The sequence below is a fragment of the Homalodisca vitripennis genome, chromosome 1 (assembly GCF_021130785.1).
Source record: "Homalodisca vitripennis isolate AUS2020 chromosome 1, UT_GWSS_2.1, whole genome shotgun sequence".
Lineage (NCBI taxonomy): Eukaryota > Metazoa > Arthropoda > Insecta > Hemiptera > Cicadellidae > Homalodisca > Homalodisca vitripennis.
Window position 1 is genome coordinate 16,938,820 of NC_060207.1, and position 23,657 is coordinate 16,962,476.

Genomic DNA, 23,657 nt, shown 5'->3' on the forward strand with positions numbered 1-23,657 from the left:
TTTTAAAAAAATATTTCAAGGTTATGTAGGCTAGGCTATCTAAAGTTCAGATGGAATTTTTTTATTAGAACAAAGTAATCTACAATTATTTATTAGATACAGCCATATAGTAAGCTTTCTATTTTATGATTTAATCTCAAAATGATGAGTATGCATTTTGGGGTAAGACTCCAATAAACGGCCTACAGTCATTTGATTGTTATTATAGAACGAATCGAAATATCACCCAACTTCAATATTATGTAATAATCATACGCAACACGAATTATAATACATTAAAAACAAGAATAACACATTACGATAACAAAATTAAATGTACATAGGGTTGTTGCAATATGAGGCTAGTTCCGATATTTGTTATCGATATCAATATCAAGCTTGGATATCGATATACCGATATTATCAAATCCAAATATCGATATCCTTAATATCGGCCGATATCGATAAATAAGGGAAGTGGAATGATTAAATTGGTGTATACAACCTTTGATTGTATGAGTGTGTGTAACTAGTATAATAAAAAGATACATCTTACGAGTTCATTTCAAAAATAATGTTTTAATACAAGTACAACTTAATACATTAAAAATTAAACCATTAATTAAAGATAAAAAAGAAATTCCTTCAATTATTTTATTCAACATGTTTTAACTAAGAACCATTTGAAGCATAATTATTAAAAAACAATTGTCAAAGTAAGAATAAAAATTACAATTTTACATTTCAATATAAGTCTATAAGAATCTAAATTGAGTTTTAAGAACAACAATTACATTTTAAAAAGGAACTATATTATATATATGCTTAACTGAACCAAGCATCCATCGTTTGGTTACTGTTTACTTAATCTGCAAAGCTAATCTCTTTGCTGGCATTGCATTTAACAACTGAACAAAGCAAGTTGTTTGAGTTTGCTTCTGTAAAACTAATAAAGCCAAAATAATAAATAATTACAACTTTTCATTCAATATGATATCAAAACCCCGATATTCGTATATTTCTTCCGATATCACGATAATATCGGATAATTTATATCGATATCAATATAGGAAATATCGAAACGATAATATCGATATATATTGATATCGATAATATCGCAACATCCCTAAATGTACAGTAGTTTTTAAAATAAAAAAAAAAACCAAATTTAACCTAGACCTACAATCAGAGGTGCAGCTTGCACTTGCAGATTGCACTTGCAGCTTATCCTACTTGGATAGAGTATGCAACAGCTTTTTTGAAATGGAGGAAATGATTCTCCAGACACAGGGCCTCTTTGCTGTGGTAGAAAAATCACAGAGTGTGCTGATATTTCACTCAACCTCTCTGACCACTTACCAAAAACTTTCAATCGTTTTCAAAAATATAGTTTCTTTTTGTTGTTTATTGTTTACATTAAACGTTAGTATAGTTTATTAATAAGTTGAAGTGATATCTAAAGTTAAATAAATTATAATATTTCATTATTCATTTGATAAAAACAAATGAAACAACGATAAATACAACCAAGTAACAGTTGTAAGCCACTTATTAAAGTCTACTCTGTGGTTTAGTTCTTGAGAGTAATAAATGCTTAGCTGACACAGTTCTAGCAATCAGCCATTGCCATGTCTGAATGCAAGTTCATAATTTATTATCAAGTTTTGCTTAATGTATATATTGTTTGAGAGCTGTGTTCAAAGAAATTGGCTGTGAGAATGGGCAGAGTACGATGAGCGGACTCGGTTTTTATATTGCTTAGTATTATATTATATTAGATTAACTCTTTTCCTGTACTGGCTTTGAAAATATTTAATATACTGCCTCTTCAAGTAAGGCATTTATGGCTGGCGGTCTTCAAGTCTAGGGTCAGCTGCTGAGGAAAGCATTCTACTCACTGGAAGAGTTTTTTTAGTAGCGAGTTTGACACTATCTTGCCACCACAGCCTGTGTAAATAATGTAAATAGTTTGTAAATAGCCTAAATTTTAACAAAATGTCTTGTACATGGCTACATTTTTGACACCATCGATCCAGCTACCTGATCAGGGATGCAGATAACAAGTATCAAGTATTATCACCGATACTTCATATATAGAATTATCAATCGATATAAACAAATCCAAGAACTAAATAAAAATCATAGATTTGAAATTAAAAGGATTCATTTAATATAAATGACAATAGCCTATATCAAATAATAAAGAAACCAACTATCAGTTAGGATATTTATTTTATACCTAACCATTATAAACATTTAGGATAGTTAATAGGAATAATCTTATTTAAATAATAAAAAGAATCATAGCAGCAAAACAAACATATTGGAACTAAGAAATACAGATTATGCTATGTATTTCAATGCTATTTTGGTTAGTTTTCGAAAGTTAACTAACACTTTTATTTAAATTAAGTCACTTATCAAATACCATGTGTACAATTCTGAAACGTGTGTACGTTGGTACGTATGACTTAGTTAACTATTTATTAGTTATTCAGTATCAGTTGATTAGGCTATATCGATTGGTGTAATTATGCAATATCGTTTATTAATATAAATTTAAAAACCTGGGTCCGCTTAGATAAATAGTGTGTAATTTGCACTAATGCTGTTTTGAAATTGTTTCAGAAAACCTCCAGTACCTGATATACAGTACCTGATAGGTGAGGTATGTACCAACTTATCAAATTAATCCCATAATGTAATGGAGTTTGACATGATAAAGTTTAAGTTTATTAAAAAAAAAATAATTAGCGTATTGAGTGTCTTTTTAAATTTAGTTTAATTTACTCATGGAGGACAAAACCAGATATTTAAGTTGTATGTTTGGTTTTGTAGCTCTCAATTCAAAAGTTGGTTGTAACTTTAGAAACCTATGTTCCAAAAAGGAATTTCTAAACTAATTGGTACCTAAAGTAGTTTATATCATAAAATCAATTGGGTTATCGAACTCTTGGTTAAAAAAAAATATTAATTATATCTGAAATATACGTAGTGTCTTTTATGGTAGTTCTTTCTCATCACTATAATGTTAAAGTCACAAATCATTACATCCTGTACAATCATTCGGCATGAGATCTTATAGTAAGTAAGAAGTAAGTTCGGGTGTCACGTCTAAATTGCTGAAGAGACCCACAACTAGGGCTTTCCAAGGCAGCATTGTAAAATTTGGTAAGTGGAATAAGTTAGGCCAGTAGAACCGTGGGAACTGGGTGGGTGGAATAATCGATAAGTGTTATGGGTTTTCTAAATCGTTCTTTCCTTTTTTTTTCATTGGTGTTGCTCTCCACTCTCCAGGGCTGGTCTTAGCTTGTGTGGAGTCAAGTGCAAAATCTTGCTGTGGAGCTCCTCAGTTTGGTACCCATCTTGCACCCTCTCTCTTAACCACTATTATAAAACAAATTAGGTTATTAATACATGAAAACAAACTTACTATTGGGGAATTCTTCAGTTTAATATTCTTTTGTGATCATATAATTGAAAATCATTCCTTATTCGTTATATTCATCAATTATTCTTTTACAATGTGAAAATCATAACAAAATAAATGGTAAAGATGGTTTACCATTCTCTATTTGAAATTCACTTGAGATGGTATCATTGTTTGGAGTGGTATTACCAAAGAAAACCTTCCACGTGTACTTATCCTTCAGAAACGTACTTTGAACATTTAGGGTCAATTAGGTCCATGAGATACATGCCGGAATGTCTTGTTAAACGTACTCACAGCAATATCCCTCTATGCCGCTGAGGTCATCATGCATGCAGTATGACAGAATCTTCTCAGGAACGGACAGTTACATGGACACAAGACACGAAATTCCAATGTCTTTGGCTTACAACTGTCTTCCTCAACCTCTTCCTTGGAAAGAGATGATTCAAGACTACTCAAAAGAAGACTTCAAGATTGGTTGAAACATTGTTTTATAGTATAGAAGAGATTATAACAAGAAATGTATTAATTAAGTCCAAACTTATTTTAACTTTTGATTTATTATAGTGCACTCTATTTTGTTTTAACTTTACATGATACAATTTCTGTTCATGAAGACTGTGAAATAAAAATTATTTTATTCTATTCATAATTGTAAATGAATAACAGTAATTCATAGTCATAAGTTATGTTTATCATAAGCATTTTTGTAGCTCTCTGAAGGTACCACCAATTGGTACTAGAATGTAACTCTGTAGTAGGGGGTGTGGGCCGGGTGCCGCTTATCAGCTGTAATTCTAGTAGCAGTGTCTGTGCTGTGATAAGCTGTTCCCCTAGCCTCTCCACGCCACACAACAGTTATGCACTCCAACCTACACCACTTCATTCATTAGAACAGTAAAGTATATTAGTTCATTGTCTGTATGTTGACATTGAGATGGACACACACACTAGACTGACTGCTTATAAAAACTATGATTATTTTATAAATCTAGTAAACTTGAATACTCTTTTGGTATGGGGCCTGTTGCAACCGTATTGTTTGCACCTGCCTAAGACCAGTCTTGTTGCTGGCACTGTAATTTTTAAAACTATGTCTTCTTAAGCGAATGTCTTCACTCCATTGGAAACTATTCGTTAATAGGTACCATTTGAGGTTAGCAGAGCGAGTAGTCATGACCTGAGAGTATTAAAAGCCATTTATGCTGAAAGTTTTTTGGTACAACACTTTCCTTATAACTTAATAATTAATCTTTTGTTGATAATTATTCCTACTGGGAGACATTATAATGTCTGAAATTAAAAAAAATATTTAAGGGACATAAAGAAATTCTTGATATTTTTAGGAAGAAGAGGTAATTCCATTTTAATTAACCATAAATGCTTTATGTTTCAGAAATCTCCAACTACAACAAAAAAAGCCCAAGTTGATGCGATATTCTTTGGTCAACTTAGAAAAATTCTTTCAATATGTATAAAAGGAGTATTTACACCGGAAACTGGGTTTCTTGGTTTGGTTGCGATGTCACTGATTGCGAGGTCTCTCTGCGATATCTGGATGATACAGAACCACACAGCAGCAGAAAAGTATGTAACTCATAAGAATTAGTTTAGAATAGAATGTATTTATTGTTAATCAATGTACATTGCAATAGATAACACCAATAAAACTAATATTACATAAGATAATGCACCATTTACCAAGTCATTACAAATACACACTTGTCATTATAAAACTTTAAGATGGGTTTATTTATTATTATTACTACATAATGATTTTATTTTCATACATCAGTAAGTTTAAAAATGTAACAATATAAATAAAAATATAACAGTATAAATTAAGAACTCAAAATAAAAACACAACAGTGTAAATAATAACAAAGAATCAAACTATAAAATGGTAAACACTGCTTAGATAATGGTATCAACAAGGTTACTCTCTACCACATTTAGCTTTTTTAAAGTGAGTTGTTTCAGTCTTACTGTTATTGGACTGTAAGGTGATTGATTAGCTTTAAACCAAGAGTTGGCAACTTCCATCTTTCTGTCACTGTCTGCTTTCACATCTTTGAATTTACCAGCAACTACAAAGGAAGTGTCATCTGCATATAGACCGATCTTACAGGGAATGTTGCTAAGCAAATCATTAATATACATTATGAATAGAAGTGGGCACAAAACTGATCCCTGTGGAACCCCAGCAAGGACCTCCTGAAATATCGATTCCTAGCCGCTCACAGAAACTTTATGTAATCTGCCACAAAGATATGTTTTAAAGAATTTAATTTCAATTTACTTAAACGAGTGACATGTGATATACTAAAGACCTTGCTGAGGTCCACAAGAGCCATATTAACATATTCACTGTTTTCAAAGCCATTCAAGATATTAGTTACCACTTCATTAAAAGCTTTTGTTGTGGACAAACCAGGACGAAAACCAAATTGACATTACTTAAAATATTATGTAGAAATTCTAAAAGTTGGTACTTGACACATGATTCTATTATTTTAGAAAACACAGATACAATGTATATTGTTCTGTAATTGTCAATACAAGATCTATAACCCTTTTAAAAAAGAGGAATACTCCTTGACATTTTTAACCATTTTGGTAAAGTATAAAAATGAAATGAAAGATAAATCAGAAATGTTAGAGGCTTGAAAATACTAGTAGCAACAATTTTTATAACTATGTTGCTAAAACCAAAAACATCCTCACTTTTAGATATCTTCAGAGACTTTATTACCTTAAGCACATCAAGCTTACTAATACTCTTTAGATGAAAATTTTCTGGAGGCTGTTCAACATTACTTAAAAAAGGAAATTGATTTAAACCATTCTTATTGATTGCCTTAACACTATCAACCACACTTTTTCCAATAACTACGTAATAGTATTTCAGTCTTCAGCAGCAATAAGTGGTATTGGGTTTTCCCTTTTGTAATAATTTCCAGCCTCAGACTTAATAATCTTTTTCATGGTAATGAAAAAGCAAATACCCTTGCCAAAAAAGGAACAGAATCCCTTATGGTAGGGTTAGAGCCAGGCTGTGGAGTAGTTTTCTTCCTACACCAAAGCTCTTGTACAAGATTGGGAAAAGAGGATTAGATCCAATAAATGGAGTAGAGTCTCAGGGTTTAGACACTCAAAAATTTTATCTCTCCTTATGCTAAAGGGTGGGCATCTCTCCTAGATCAAAGTAAGGAGGATATAAGAATGATAGTAGGTATGTTGACAAGACATGTGACATAAAGAAAACACCTTAGAAATATTATCTTTTTGCAGTACTTTATTGTCGTCTTCTAAGCGTTTAATTGAGGACAACATTTTGGTCACTTCCTCTTTGTTAATTTTACACAATTTGCAATTATTTTTAGAGTTCTACAAGTCTTTTTTGATTTACTCCTTTTCTTATTACAAAGAAGGATAAGCTCGGCTTTTTGAGCTTGCTCGATCTTTAATCTATCCTTTAAACTGTTTATTTCACCAATTAATTGTTTTTCCATGATATTATGTTTTTCCTTATATTCTTTTGGAATGTTAGAAATATACTTATCCAAATCAAACTGTTGCAAGTTAGAGATTGTTGTGCTCTGTCTCAGAGTGATTCAGAGATCCAATTTCTATGCACAACGGCAAATATAACAAAAGTAAAAGTAAAATGCAGCAAAATATGCAAATATATGTTGTGCTGCTGGTTATTAAAAATAAATACAATTTTATTTCTCCAATATGTAATTTCATTACAGCTATCATCAGACACAGAAGTGCGAGTGGTTGAGCTCTTATTTCTGTTATCTCTGTTTTGATATATAGTAGTGTGCTGTGTATTTTTATTGTCTTGTACATTTCTTGAATTTAGTAGTACTGCACAGCCCATTATTTTCATGCTTTCCGACTTTTAGTTTTGACACTAGAACTGGCCATGTATTTTTTCTATACTGCATCAGGTCTATTTTTGCTGATTAAAAAAAGGCATGTTGTTTTTGTCCAAAAATATATTTATATATTATTTTTCAGCATAAAATGATTTTGGTTATGTAAAATAAGATGAAATTACCTGACAAAGAAAAAACTAACCATGGACCAATTATCATTATAACGTTTTGTTGTGAAACATTTTTAGTATAGAAGGGATTTAAAAAAAATGGTAAATATATCTATCAATACATTGGGAATTGTGAAACATTCTTTGGTAAAGGTTTTTTTCATACTACATTACGTTTAGTGTTCTTCAGTAGTTAGTTTTGCCGCTGCAATAAAGCTATTGAACTATCTGTATCTGATCTAATATAATTGTATTTTTGATCTAATATTTTTTGTTTGTAAATCTATGTATTGAATATTGCTCAGCGAGTTTGACAATTCGTAAATTTGTAATAAATCTTGTAGTTAATGCATTTTAGTTAAGGACATTTTATGTGTGTTTTAAATGTAACTAGCTGTTTCCCGCGGCTTCGCACGCGTCTCTTAAGCTTTGCCCGTATATTTCTTTGCCTTCAAATAGTGTTTGGATATTTTAATATACGTAACTACTGTGTTGTAATTGCAGTTTATAATGTGCAGGCGCTTTGATAACTTTTATATCTTGCAGTACAGCCTGGTGGTTAGTTACATCAATGGGCATTGCGTATAAACCTTCTACATAGAAAAATACAAATTTTCATAGTGATCGGTCCAATAGTTTCTGAGTCTATAAAGGACAAACACACAAACATTCATTTTTATATATTATGATTGCAGAAACAGTTTAAACAAAATTTGTCGTTTCTCTTAAGCTTACTCTATGCTTTTAAAACTATAAGTGTAAAGAAATTTATATATAAATATATTTTTTGTCGCATTATATATGTTTACAAAGAACAGCTGATTAAAAATTTGAAAAGACTCTTTCACTTAATAACATATGTTTGCTGCAATGCATTTCTTACGGGTATTTCTGTAACCAGTGGGGCGGAATCCTGAATCGGGAAAGGGATAAAAAGTATCCTATAACCTTCTACAGATCAAGACGAACAAATTTAAAAAAAAATTAGGCGAATCCGTCCAGCCGTTTGTGAGTGATGCTGTTACACACGAACAGTTTCATTTTTATATATATAGATTATTATCAACATACATGTTTTAGTTATGACGATGCACCAACCAATTAATATGTATGTGTGATAATGTAACAATTCTTATAATATGTAATATTGTAAATATTAAAAATTCAATCACATTTTATGCCATTAATAAATAATCTTTGCTTCGAAAAAACCTGGAAAATGGCAAAAAAATACTAACTTTTTTATTGATCAGTTAAAATAGTGTTTTACATATTACCCTAACACTTGTATAATAAAATTATTTCAAATGTATACCATATGTGTATTGTAACTTATATTAAAAATATTGTTGCAATTCTATAAATTTGCTTATAAAAAATGGGATTGTCATAAAATGGTAAATATATCTATCAATATGTTGGGATATTGACTGCTGTGAATTGGCAGTTTGATAGCAACCAATATCTTCTTAAAGTAGTGATTTTTAAAATTAAAAGAATTAATTGTAGTATAGTTGTGTGTATTGTTATTCTATACATTTGTAGATATTATGTGACCCCTATGTTGCTGGGAGTTGTATTATGAAATATTGTCTTTGTTTTAGTGCCATTGTTACTATGAACAAGCAGTTATTCAAGAAACACATTACAGAGTTCTTCATTGCAATGCCATTGGTGAGTATGTTCATATTTCTTGGCCTAAATTATTTATAGCTTAGTCAGTTTAAGAAAATGTATGTAATTATCTCAAGTTTGAAATACCAAAAGGCGCTTTCAGCATTTATAAATCAATGAACGTATAAATTATATCAGTCAAAATAAATTAGAGTAGTCATAATAGCCGTACTAGTTATAGTAAAATATGTTATAATAGATTTACTATTCAACATGTGTAATTTTTGAAAGTGTGAGACCGTTTAACTTATTAAAAGTTGCCAGAATTGAATATTTGAGTATTTTAGGAATACTTTTTATTCTTGTTGAGAAAAAGTTATAGGTTATTTAAATATTTTAGTGTTTTAATGCATAAGACATACACTTTGGTATGTGTTATTTTCAATTGAATTAATGGCTATGTGCTAAATTAATGACAAATAAATTCCAGTACGGGTCAAAAAGAAAGTAAAAATTAACTAATATAAAAGTGTGCATAAGAATGACTGAGCTAATACGTTTGTGTGGCCAAGTCTATAATTCCACAATTACCAGCTATCATCTGTTACAAATGATAGTTAATTTTGTGTTAGCTACTCTGAAAATAACTTCTGTTGAATATCTCGAGCATATATAATTCAGCATTTATAAACTTCACTGTTGGAATTGTTGTCGTTGGAAGTAACAAACCAATCATAAAATGTGTTTACCAAAAAAATGTTGGTCACAGTTTGAAAAGTGGGTCCAGAGTGCTTATTTTCAACTTGCTTTTTGTGTAGCTACAGTATCTAAAAGAATGCTCCGAGGAGAAAGCCCTTCTCACCACCCCTTATCCTCCTCCCTTGTAGCATATTCAGTTTCTTCACTCACCTCAGATTTAGTGATAGTTTTACATTTGATCTAATGTGATATTTTTTTACAGATTTCCTTGGTCAACAATGTTCTCAAGGTAATATTATATCCATTATATAATTTATTTACTTATCATGAGTTTTAAATTGAGTAGTGTTATTGTAAAATATTGAAATTGTTATAAAATACAGTAAAACTATTCTTCTATTATAATAGTAATAGTAAATGGAATACAAAGTAAATTACAAAGTTTTATTTTGGCATACAAAAATTGCTTTCGTATAAAATAAAGAATAACATTCTATATTTTATGGTTTTACTATAATAAAAGATACAATACCATTTTTATTCATAAAGTTATGAATGTTAAAATGTACAATAATTTAGACCTATGTAGCTACTAATATAGGATATAAAAAAAGAAAGACAGCGACTTTTTTCATACATTTATTATATAGATAAGTAAAGGGGAGTCTTTTCCAATTGATTTTTAGTGAGTAAATTTGTAAAGTAACCAATTCCTTTTTTTATATGCCAATTCAAGTAATTTTATAATATTACTATTATGAATCATGAATTCATCAGCATGGTATGATGCTCTTGGTACTAAACAAGCGTTAAGCTTTAATTTAACACTGCAGACTCACCAATCACTAGACTTACGGGCCAAAAATAACAGACTCATTTAAGACATTTTGTCTAGTTTTACCAATATGTTTATAACTCTGTATGCTTATAGCTAGAATGATAATTTTGCTATTAATTTATTCCTTACGAAGTACTCTTTCATTATATATAGGTACAAAATGTTTATAATCCTTTATATTCTTTTACTGTAGAAAAAAAAAATTTGAATAATTCAAAGAATGTTTATCGAATCCCAAAAATATGTCTTGTTAAAACATTTTTGTACTTTCCGTCTCAAAAATGTAGATAGATAACCAAAGTAACAAACTACTGTAAGTTAACAAATAATATTTTAGTTATAATTAGTATTTTTATTATTTATTTTTGGCACATCGTCAAAGGTCTGCACTGTCTATTCGTGGACAGAAACAATCAAATAACTGATTGGTGAAACATGTCTTTGTAGTTCTTTGTGTATAAAACTATTTAGAAATATATAGCAACAGAATAACGTGATTTATAAATAATATTTTAATTGAAATTAGTTTTTTCTGTCTATAATTTGTCAATGCTAGCGTGTCTGCTGGTTGTATGCGCAGACTTTACCTCCTCGATAGTAAACAGACGATCTCTAATTTGTATTTTATCCGTACAACGTAGTTTTGAGTAGTTGTAAATATATTTTCTATAAATATACATCCATATATTTTTACGTAAATGTAACATACTCTGGAAGCTCATTTTATAACCTACCATTTCTATTACTTAAAAGGAAAAATGGCTTGGAATTTTAAATACAGAGTGAGTTTTTATGTCCCTGGCACACCTGGATATAATTTAAACAGCCCGAGATATCTATGTGAAACCTTGACCCTACCTATTATAACATATTTTTTTAATTTTTCAAGTTGTTGAAAATTTTGCCCCCTTTTCTAAAGGGGGTAAAGTTAAGGGGCAACTAAACATTCTTAAAATACAAACCCCTATCATGTGACCCCATTTTAAAGAATAAAAAAATAGTTCAGATGAAACTGTTTGGTCTCTACTTTGTTGAACAGATTTTACTGACAAATTTACAATAATATCAAGTAACTATCTTGTCTCATACTGTAAAAGTTCATCCACCGCTAGACCTCTAAAAACAGTTACCTCAATGTAGCAGGCTGTTCAATCTGTTCACCTTTGGCTGTTTGACAGTGTGCTAGACTGTGTAAAAAACTTGAGACATGTAGGGGTTTGTATTTATGTTTTAGTTGCCCCCCTTTATCTTTGTGTTGTCCAAATTGGATAAACATTTAGTTTGCATTTTTAACATCCCTTTAGAAATGAGGAAGGTTATTAGGGGTTTGTATTTGAAAATGTTTATGTCTTTACACCCCCTTGTAGAAAAGGGGGGCAAAATTTTCAAACAGACTAAAAATTAAAATAGGTAATATGTTATAATAGATAGGGTCAAGGTTTCACATAGATTATCTCGGCCGTTTAAATTATATCCAGTGTGCCAGAACATAAAACTCACTCTGTATATTCATTTCCTGAATCTTCTAAATTCCTTTGAAGTAAAACTGGTATTCTTAGTTTCCACTTCCCCCACAAAGTATAGTTCAGATGAAAGTGTTTGGTTTAATTTTTGATTGTACTGAACTGACATTGTATACCAGTGAATCATGTCTCATACTGAAAGTTTCATCACGCTAGACCTCTGACCCTCAATACTAGGCTGCAATCTGCCCCACGGTAGCACTGTGTTGATATTATTTGTTATCTTTGGTGTTTCCAAATTGGATACATTTATTTTCTAAACATCACAGAAAGGAAGGTTATTAGGTATACACAGTGTTATGTCAACAACATTGTAAGACACAGACTAGGAGCTTAAAATAGGTAATAGTGATAAAAGTCACAGATTTAGCGACGTAATGCTAGAGCACTGCCTTGTGGCATTTCTTGCAATACTGCTAGTGACGATAAAACTCATGCACTTTAAATACAGTACCAACAGTTGGTCTATTTGGTTTGTTAATAGACTAGATAAATCGGAAATTTTTCGATCAGATAACCGGGAATTTGAAAAGAGATTTTTACTAATCTTTAATATAGATGCACTGAATCTTTTTAGTATTTTGCACTACTTTTAAATGAAGACGGTATTGAACCAAAAAGGATAATTTATTTATTGCTAATCTGAAAAATATATATACAGCAATTATAACAATTAATTATGAAACACTGTTTATTGTCTCCATGGTAATGTAAATTAAAATTGTATTCCAAATTCAAAACTTGAAGTGTCAACATCCTAAAACTTTTAGGTCAAATTTTATACTATTCATAATGCTAGCTGTGCCCCTATTATTTTAAATAATGCCCTCCACAAGGAATGATGTTGAGTTACAGAGCTGATATTAGAATGAATAAAGAAAGTTGCACCCCATGTTAATGAGCCAAGAAGACGTGCCACCTTTGGTTCAAGATGACCAGAGGTGATTGTATGGTACCAAGCTGAAGAATGCAGTAAACAGAAGGATGGAGGGTAATGAATCGTTCTCCAGTCTAACGCGCTGCTGGCCCTAAACTATCCTGGACAACAGCAGTGAAGAAATTAGTTGTTTGGAATTGTTCTCCAGTCTAACGCGCTGCTGGCCCTAAACTATTCTGGACAACAGCAGTGAAGAAATTAGTTGTTTGGAATTGTTCTCCAGTCTAACGTGCTGCTGGCCCTAAACTATCCTGGACAACAGCAGTGAAGAAATTAGTTGTTTGGAATTGTTCTCCAGTCTAACGCGCTGCTGGCCCTAAACTATTCTGGACAACAGCAGTGAAGAAATTAGTTGTTTGGAATTGTTCTCCAGTCTAACGCGGTGCTGGCCCTAAACTATCCTGGACAACAGCAGTGAAGAAATTAGTTGTTTGGAATTGTTCTCCAGTCTAACGCGCTGCTGGCCCTAAACTATCCTGGACAACAGCAGTGAAGAAATTAGTTGTTTGGAATTGTTCTCCAGTCTAACGCGCTGCTGGCCCTAAACTATCCTGGACAACAGCAGTGAAGAAATTAGTTGTTTGGAATTGTTCTCCAGTCTAACGCGGTGCTGGCCCTAAACTATCCTGGACAACAGCAGTGAAGAAATTAGTTGTTTGGAATTGTTCTCCAGTCTAACGCGCTGCTGGCCCTAAACTATCCTGGACAACAGCAGTGAAGAAATTAGTTGTTTGGAATTGTTCTCCAGTCTAACGCGCTGCTGGCCCTAAACTATCCTGGACAACAGCAGTGAAGAAATTAGTTGTTTGGAATTGTTCTCCAGTCTAACGCGCTGCTGGCCCTAAACTATCCTGGACAACAGCAGTGAAGAAATTAGTTGTTTGGAATTGTTCTCCAGTCTAACGCGCTGCTGGCCCTAAACTATCCTGGACAACAGCAGTGAAGAAATTAGTTGTTTGGAATTGTTCTCCAGTCTAACACGCTGCTGGCCCTAAACTATCCTGGACAACAGCAGTGAAGAAATTAGTTGTTTGGAATTGTTCTCCAGTCTAACACGCTGCTGGCCCTAAACTATCCTGGACAACAGCAGTGAAGAAATTAGTTGTTTGGAATTGTTCTCCAGTCTAACGCGCTGCTGGCCCTAAACTATCCTGGACAACAGCAGTGAAGAAATTAGTTGTTTGGAATTGTTCTCCAGTCTAACGTGCTGCTGGCCCTAAACTATCCTGGACAACAGCAGTGAAGAAATTAGTTGTTTGGAATGTTCTCCAGTCTAACACGCTGCTGGTCCCAAACTGTATGGATAACAACAGTTAAGAAATTCATTGCAAGTAAATCAACCTCGTTTATGCAGTGCTGCCCTCTAGGTGCCTGACATCTTCCCTGACAAATTTCACAGTTTTTGCAGTATTGTCCTACATATTCTACAGCTGGATCCTTCAAAATTCTGCGTTAAGGAGTTGTCTTAGTTTTGTAAGTTACACAAGACTGAAAGGTGGCGGAGGGCGGATGTACATGTAATTATGTTTCATTCATGCTGTAATTATAATTTGGAAAAGAAATCTTTTACTTTTTTAATGGGTAATTTTCTAGAAATAAAAAAATATATTGAATAAATAGAGGAATAACCAGCAAGATTCACACAATAATGTTTTGAGAATATAAGAGCAGCAATCTTGTCTATATCAGATTAGGAATTCAGTCCTCTTTATGATACAAACATGAGGTTGAATTTTCATTACCTCTGAGTTCTTCACTGCTTTGTTAATCACTATGAGGTTTGAAGGGGTAATGAGTTCGGACATTTGCCATTGTTATATGTTACAAAATGTATAACACAATAACAATGGTGTGTATAATATAATCCTATTAACCTTTCAAACCATCCATCGTCAATAACAAAATTAAACAATGAACAGCTAGGTCAATTAAATTAAATTTTTACGTATCATTAAAAATTCAGTATCTAAAAACTGCAGAAAAAAATATGTATGAGGCATGTTTTTTTAAATAGGTACACCGCTTTAGAATTGTGCCACAGCAGTGCTGTGGTTAGTATCCCACGATTTTACACTTCATCTTAGCAAGCCCCAGATGCAATTATTAGGGTAAAACTTGATTGTTTTTACATCTGTTAATGCATATTTTAAATGCCCTTGGTAAATGTGAAGCACTTATTGTTATTTGTTTACTTGGCGCAAAAAGCATGAAAGCAGTTGAAATTCACTGGCAGTATTGTGAATTGTATAGATAAAATTGAGTGATGTAATGCTATTAAATGGGTAAGAGCTTTAAAAGATGGTCAAAGGAATGTTCATGATGGGAAATGGATTGGACGATCCTCAATGATCACCAACGATTTGGTGCTTAATGTGAACAAAAAAGTTAAATTAACAGATTTTTTACAATTTCTTTGTTATCAGAAGTGTTTCCTCAAATTACAAAAATTTTTCTCTATGACATTGTTTTGAGAAACATGTTTTTCTGTATGACAATGTCCATTCCATGCAGCAAAACGAACTCAAATTCTCATTACAGGATTTTGCAAGGAATAATTTGATAATCTCCCCCAACAGCCCTAATTTAGCCCAGTGACAATCATTTGTTTTTACATCAGAAGAAGCATCTTGAAGGTCAGCACCACAATGATGAAAATACCATTAAAATGATGGTGTTGCAGATACTGTTAAATCAGGCGGCAAATATTCTGTGATGACAGTATACAAAAGGTTGTTTTTAGATATAAGTGCCTTAGTATTGATGTCAATTATGTACAGGGTGTAGTAGATAAGTAATGAGACTCAGTCTAAAAAAACAAATTTATTGATCTGATTTGTACAAAACGTTAATATTCTTCAATGTACTCGCCTTGGGCGTCGACACAACGTTGCCAGCGCGTTTTCCAAGTTTCATAGGCCCCACTATAGTCCGTTGGAGTTATCCCAGTTAGTGCCTTCGTGACAGCACGTTGGATGTTCGGAATATCGTCGAAACGATGACCCTTCAGGCCTTCGGAAATAGGAAGGAATCAGGAGGACTCATGTCAGGGCTGTATGGTGGCTGTGGCAGAACTTCAACTCCAATTCGGGTCAAATAAGAGGTCACGAGGCTTTTGTTCGCGGGGAGCACTCGGGGAACCAATTTTGCACAAACTTTCCTCATCATCAAATCTTGCATAACAATTTGGCGAACCGTAAATTTATTCACGGAGACCTCATCGGCGATCATTTTGAGGCTTAAACGACGGTTGGAGTCCAGGAGTTCTTTCACTTTGGCCACCGTTTCATCCACACGACTCGTTAAAGGGCGTCCAGATCGTTCCATGTCTTCAACGGATTCCCTCCCGTTTTTAAATTCATTAAACCACCAGAACACTTGAGCTCTTGATAGGGCGTGCTCTTTGTAGGCCTCCGTAATCATAGCGAAAGTTTCCGAAGCAGTTTTGCCCAAGTGAAAGCAAAATTTGATTGCATACCGCTGTTCTATTGACCGATCCATCTTCAGCGTTTTCACAAGTGTCACAGGCACACAAACAACGTAATACGCGAAGCTCGATCCTCACTGCGCCAGAGCTACAATGCGACTGCGAACCGGTTCTACTGTTAGCTCAGATCCCCCACCACGTGACCTGCAGGTGGAGACCGCACTGCGAGCGACTGGGGCGCCGCGCGGCGGCCAGTCTCATTACTTATCTACCACACCCTGTAGACAATAGCTACATAAGCAGCTTAAGCAGGTTGTATATAAGTAGCTTGTGTGGGCTTTCATTTAAAAATAAAATTGGTACAAAAAGTTTACTTCATTTTTGTATATATAAAAACTGCACTTGCTTAAAAAACATGCCTTGTACATTGAAATGTTCCTATATCTAAAGTGAGCATGAAAGGAAGGGAGATTATTAAACTTTAAAATTGAATATTCTAAGTGGCTCTCATATTGAGTAAAAATATAAATAAATCCAGATTATTACAATACAATTGAGTTAGAGTAAGATCAGCAATCTTATCTTAATAACTGTGTCTTGTCCAGTTTTACACAGAAACAAAGTTGAATATAAATTGAAAATGTTATGTCCAAGGCATTGTTAATCACAGGCAGGTTTACAAAGTATTTAATGTTGTCAAATTGTAGTAAGCTGTCACTTACAGCTAGCTTGAACACTATGTTATTAGCCAATAGCGCAAAGTAGTGTGTGCTGCGGTTATCACAAAATAAGTCAAGCAATGTAACGCATGGTGATGGTTCGAAAGTCACCATTAAGGTGTTGGTCATCAGATTAAGTGTCAGAGAGGGCTTTAAGAAGCTCTGGTGAAATAACATATTCTTTACTTTTACCTGTATATTGTAATTTGTGACATTGCATGCAATTTCCTATTTGACAACAGGAAAGTCATATGCATACACTTTTTAAATAGCATAATAAACATTCCTAAAGCTTGTATTACTCCAACTGATATTTTGTATCACTGAACAATGGTTAATGTCCAGAAAATCCTGTTTCGTTCATAATCCTTCCATCGTAAAAAACAAACTTCAAACACAGGAAAATATTCCAACCTCCTGATTGATTCATTTCTGAATAATTAGACTTAAAGTTTAAAGAACAGTGTTTTGACACCCAGAAGTTAAAGAGTGAAAGTTTTCATAAATACCTATAAAACAACCCAAACTTCTCTGTAAGTTTCCATAGTATTTTTATGAACAGCTCCAACAGTTTCAGTTATACATGAGTTATTTTAGGCCAACGGGAAGAAATCCAAAAGTCGAAATATGTAGTATTTTTAGTGAAAGTAATTTTGTTGTAATATGATTGAGCTCTATGCTAATTTTGAGTTGGAAGTAGTCAAATTTAAGTTACATATTACGAGGGTTATCTTAACAAGCTGGGAATTTAACGGACAAGGAATAAGCAGACAAATAATTTTTCTGTCTCCAAGAACTTATAAAATCAAGACATAATTTGACAGCTTCTCGAATCAAGAACTGATTAATCACGAAACATCGTATTTTACATAATGTGGCTCGTGAAATTGTGAATGAAGATCGACATATGTTTGTGAGCTACATCTGATGCCAGTTGATCTAAGGTTACCTCCACTAGTGTAGTGAGTTTATCTTGGTTAGTTCTACTATGTATCATGGCAAGCCTCCCCCTCCCCCAAATATGTAACAATGCATTGGGCTATTAAAATCGGCCGACCGGTTGTTTCTGACTTCGGCACTAAACGAGTGGTTACGTTTTGAATTCACAGTCACATCCAAATGTCAACTAAACTGCAAAAAATGACGCAAGTTTTGTGTTCGACTGTAAAAATCGCTAGTCTAAACGGGCACACGAGTTCTCGTGAGCGCTGCCGCAATTAGTGTTGGACAGTTGGTTACAAGAACTGGAGAACAGTGTCGGCTATTAACATTTCATAAACATTGCTGAAACATCTCTGCCGTGTGCAAACAGACCGTGATGTAATACCCTAAATGTAATATATTCTGGAAGCTCATTTTATAACCTACCATTTCTATTACTTAAAAAGGAAAAATGACTTGGAATTTTAAATATATTCATTTCCCTGTATCTCTGCAAATTCCTTTAAAGTAATGGTATTCTTAGGCATCTCCCTCCCCCACAAAAGATTAATTAATCAAGAAGAGTTCAGATGAAAGTATTTGATTTATTTGTTGATTGTACGGAACCGACCTTTTGTACTGGCGAAATCATTATCTTGTATCGAAAGTTTATCCACCACTAGACCTCTGACCCGCAATACTGGGCTGCAGTCTGCCCCATGGTAGCACTGTGTTGGTATTTATTTGTTATCTTTGTATTTCCGAATTGGATACATGTATTTTCTTAACATCACAGAAAGGAAAGTTATTAAGTTTACACAATGTTATGTCGACACATCGAAAGACACAGAGATAAAAACTAAGGAGCTTAAAATAGATAGCGATTTATCGTCACCGAATTTCTTGCATATTGCTAGCGACGAAATGCTAGAGCACCACAGCTTTGTAGCATTTCTTGCAAATACTGCTAGTGGCGATATAAAGTCATCTTTGCAATTGGCGCAAGGGTTGAATACAGTACTACAGTTGTCTATTTGGTTTGAAAATAGACTAGATAATCGGAAATTTTCTATGGGGAAAACGGGAAAAACCAGAAATTTGAAAAGATGTTTTGAGTGGCCACCCTGTTTATTTAACTTTACATGTGGTTTTGTCACCTGTTTAACTCCTACTTGGCTATATAATTTCCAATTCTCATAGTCTTTGAAAAATGTATACATGTTCACTAAAATTAACATTTGTTTCAGTGGGGTATAGGTGAATTGAAGCTGCGTTTGAGAACAAGACTAACTCAACACTTATACGATGAGTACCTCAAGTAAGTGATATGTACTGTAGAAGCTAATTTTCAATTGGAATTCGTAATTAATTTTAAAACAAACACTCCAATAATACAATTTTTGTTTTAATAATAATAGTAAAATATTGTATTATTTGAGTGTTTGTTTTAAAATTAAAGTGAAATGTACTTTAAATTTATCATTAAACCCACAAAAATATAAGCTACAATTTCCTGAAATGTATTAATACAGTTCGCTTTTTAAGTTCCAGTTGTGTTTGTAATTATTTCAAGTGTTTTGTTGTAAAAACAATGCTAAACTATAAAATGTATTTTCTCCATTATTTTAATTACACAGTTAACCAAATGGCTAATTGTAAAAGTACAGTTTAACCTGTTGGAGTACTGATAGCCACCTACCTAGGGTCTACTAGAGTAAGCAAAACTATCATTAATGGACTCTAGGGAGTAAATAATACTTTTAAGCTGTATTCATACAAAATTAAAAATTTAGTTATATTGAAACATTATGAAAGACCAAAATAAAGCATTATTTCCACCTTCCAGGTGTAACAAAACTGTCCTTTTTTAAAGAATTTTGGCACAGTATGATCAATTTTGAATCAAGGTTACAAACAACACAAAATGCTGTTGAAAATGACAGGGCAATTGGTGGTAAAGATTTGGTTATTATTCTGTTGCTAGTAGCACCGTACATCAATGATCAATGAATTTCAGGAACCGAGAATAACCTATTAGTAGACTTGGTGCGAGAAAATGACAAAACATTTTTGCGATAAAGCTGTGGTTATATATCCTATCGCTAGGGGCCAGCATCAATGATCAGTGAATTGCAAGAACTGAGAATAACCTATTAGTAGACTTGGTGCGAGAAAATGACAAAACATTTTGCGGTAAAGCTGTGGTTATATATCCTATCGCTAGGAGCCAGCACCATACGTCAATAATTACTTTGAACATTCCACAGTCGAAATAATACATAAGAACACCACTAGAGAATGTAAACAGCTGTAATATTGATTATTTAAACAAGCTCGTGATGGACGTTTAAAACCTCATTACTCTTTTCGTATCAACCAGCTACAATCATTAGTACTCTTTTGTAACCATTTTCAGATACACCTCACCAGGTTAAATGTCTTTTAGTTTTTATATTATTGCTAGTTACTACATAACAAAACATTCAACATTAAAAAAAAATTAAAAAGTTTAGTTATAAAAAGGTTAGCTATGTTCATTTTAGCAAACCAAGGTTTTTGATGTGAATAAGTCATAACTTTAAAATGACACTCTTCAAAAACTTTGCGTTGAAAGACATGGGAAGAAAAGTTTAATATTGTATTGTTTGATTATTGTGTATTGGAAAAGCTTTAATATTTGTTCAGTACAGCTGCATAATTGTCAGTTCTCTAAATTTGATATAGTTTTTTTATACTCTAGAGAGTATTCTATATTTATTTTATGCCTGTAGATACATCTATAGCATAACATTAATGGTGCTTCATTTGCAAACTAGTCTACATCTGTTTAGTCATTTATTTATTTACATAATTGTCACAGACGCCTTACAAACACAATGCTTTTTGTCAATTATCACAAGTTTTATACTAAACTAGCACTATTATGTATACCATTGTGACATTTTGGAATCTATTGGATGAACAAATATTTTTTTCTAAGAGATAAATATATGTAGAAGAGAAAAAATATGATATTTATAGAAGTTATACATTGTATAAGATATTTTTATATGGCAACAACCTTTTTTTTATATTTTTACAAAAGTCAAAATTGTGAAATAAATGCCTAACTTTTTTAGCTAACAATTTTCTTTTCATCCAAATATTATTTATAAAGATAGTGCGTTTATTAAAGTTTACAAAAATGTACAACAATGTATTTTTATCTCTATTATTCTTTTTGTTAAAAAAAATAGAACAAGCGATAGTCATGGAAATAAAAAGAAATAAAACGCTAATACCTTCAGAAGAAGTAAAAAAAAACTTTTTGACTTTTATTAAAATACCTTTGCATAAATTTAAATCAAAATGTAATTTTAATTAAAAATTAAATTGTCTACAAAATTAATAAAACACTGAACCTACGTGAACATAAGCTTATTTTCAGTTTCACAAAAATCCAACCTATTCGCTAAAACTTAACCTAACCTCTACATTTTTCACTTCACTAATTAAAAAAAAAACAATAAACAAACTTTTATTTATACATACTAAATAACAAAAAGTCTAAAATATCCAAATAAATAGCAGCAATACACTAATATTGGCAATGGCGTAATAAGAACAAAGAAATCAACACGGCAACCATGCGATGCGTTGTTCTTCTCTACTGGCTGAGTCGGTGAATTGCGCAACAGAACAAAAATAAAATACTAGTTCATAGTCTTCGTTGTCTATTATACTGTTGCTTAGAGCAATTCTTCTTCTTTGTTTTTGATATGATTTTCACTATTTCCAGACAACGATAAAGTAACAAAAATAAACAAAGTTTAATGAAGCTATTTTCGACGCATTAGGCATTTTGGGATTTCACAGAACACGAGCTTTTCAAACGCTTATTTTATAAACATTTATTTTTCCTACTGGCTACTGAAAAGATGTTTCTGAAAACCAAGAATACACTGTTTTCAATGACGACACTTACGATCGTGTAGAACGTAAACTCACAATAGGGAATTTTTACAAACATACGGTAATTTTAGCGTGTTCGGAAATTACGCAAAACAAATGGCAATCGGAAATGTAAACATCCAAGTTTTAGAATTTTATAATGAAAGATTTAACTTAACTATAGAGCGTTTTATGATATAATATGAAACCTTGAATCTTTATCTTTCGATTTACGTATGTTTTACTTCAAACTAAGTAAAAATAGACTTCCTGTGAGAGATCATATTACGACATAGTTAATGCATCGAAAATAGCTTAGTGCCATTTTGAAACTGTAGTTAATGCGTCGATAATTCGCTTAAAACCAGTTGCAGGGTTAAAGTGAGTTGTTTCAGTTTTACTGTTATTGACTGTAATGTGATTAGCTTTAAACCAAGAGTTGGCAACTTCCATCTTTCTGTCACTGTCTGTTTTCACATCTTTGAATTTACCAGCAAACTACAAAGGAAGTGTCATCTGCATGTAGACCGATCTTACAGGGAATGTTGCTAAGCAAATCATTAATATACATTATGAATAGAAGTGGGCACAAAACTGATCCCCGTGGAACCCCAGCAAGGACCTCCTGGAATATCGATCTCTAGCCACTCACAGAAACTTTATGTAATCTGCCACAAAGATATGTTTTAATGAATTTAATTTCAATTTACTTAAAAGAGTGACATGTGATATACTAAAGACCTTGCTGAGGTCCACAAGAGCCATATTAACGTATTCACTGTTTCCAAAGCCATTCAAGATATTAGTTACCACTTCATCAACCTGTTTGACGAGGTGCGCACGGCATTTGCCGTGCCACTATGACGGTCCATACTGAGTGCCTCATTGATCAGTGAACAGACTTTTAGGGAGTAAAATAAAAAAAAACTTTTAAATGTTAATAAACTGTTTTTTTATAGTTTAAATGTATATAAAAATACATAGTCGATTGTTAAAAGCAATAATCTCGTTTTAAAACTTTCCTAGTGTGTGTGATACTGCTCAAAACAAGGATATATACAAAGGGCGACCTCACATGTTGAACATTCATAGCTGGTTTCTTCTCTTCTTTGTCCAGTTCGAGTGGTGTGTTTGCACACATAGCACTGCCTGAGTAGTTTACGCTTCTTTGTGTCATTCTGGGGGGAGTGGCCTTATAAAATGGCGACCTTAGAGCTTTAGCGGGTCTTGTGTCCCGCCTCCGTAAAATAGTTTTTAAAAGTTATCACCAGGTGCCACCATGATACAGGACTAGCAACACTGTACAGCGACACTATTAGGAACAACTGAAAAGTTCCAAACATCTCCGCTAGACGTCACAGTAAGTCAGTGAGAACGAACTGACAGTCATTAGTCTTCAACGGAAAATGCCGTGCTCCCTCATATGGGACCAAACGGCAAATGCTGTGCGCACACATTTGGGTATGTTTTGCGGCACTCGTCAACAGGTTAAAGGTTTTTTTTTTTGTGGACAAACCAGGACAAAAACCAAATTGACATTACTTAAAATATTATGTAAGTCAAGAAATTCTAAAAGTTGGTACATG

The 23,657-nt window shown here is 32.8% G+C and overlaps 1 protein-coding gene across 2 annotated transcripts in view; it reads left to right on the forward strand.

The window, feature by feature from the left end:
* Positions 1–23,657, forward strand: part of LOC124357747 (ATP-binding cassette sub-family D member 3) — a 52,838-nt gene that overhangs the window by 388 nt on the left and 28,793 nt on the right. For both annotated transcript variants that reach the window (XM_046809788.1, XM_046809780.1), the window contains exons 2-6: positions 2,608–2,647; positions 4,809–4,999; positions 9,071–9,140; positions 10,042–10,068; positions 19,389–19,459. In XM_046809788.1, coding sequence (XP_046665744.1) covers positions 2,608–2,647; positions 4,809–4,999; positions 9,071–9,140; positions 10,042–10,068; positions 19,389–19,459 — 399 coding nt within the window. The remainder of the gene's footprint in view (positions 1–2,607; positions 2,648–4,808; positions 5,000–9,070; positions 9,141–10,041; positions 10,069–19,388; positions 19,460–23,657) is intronic.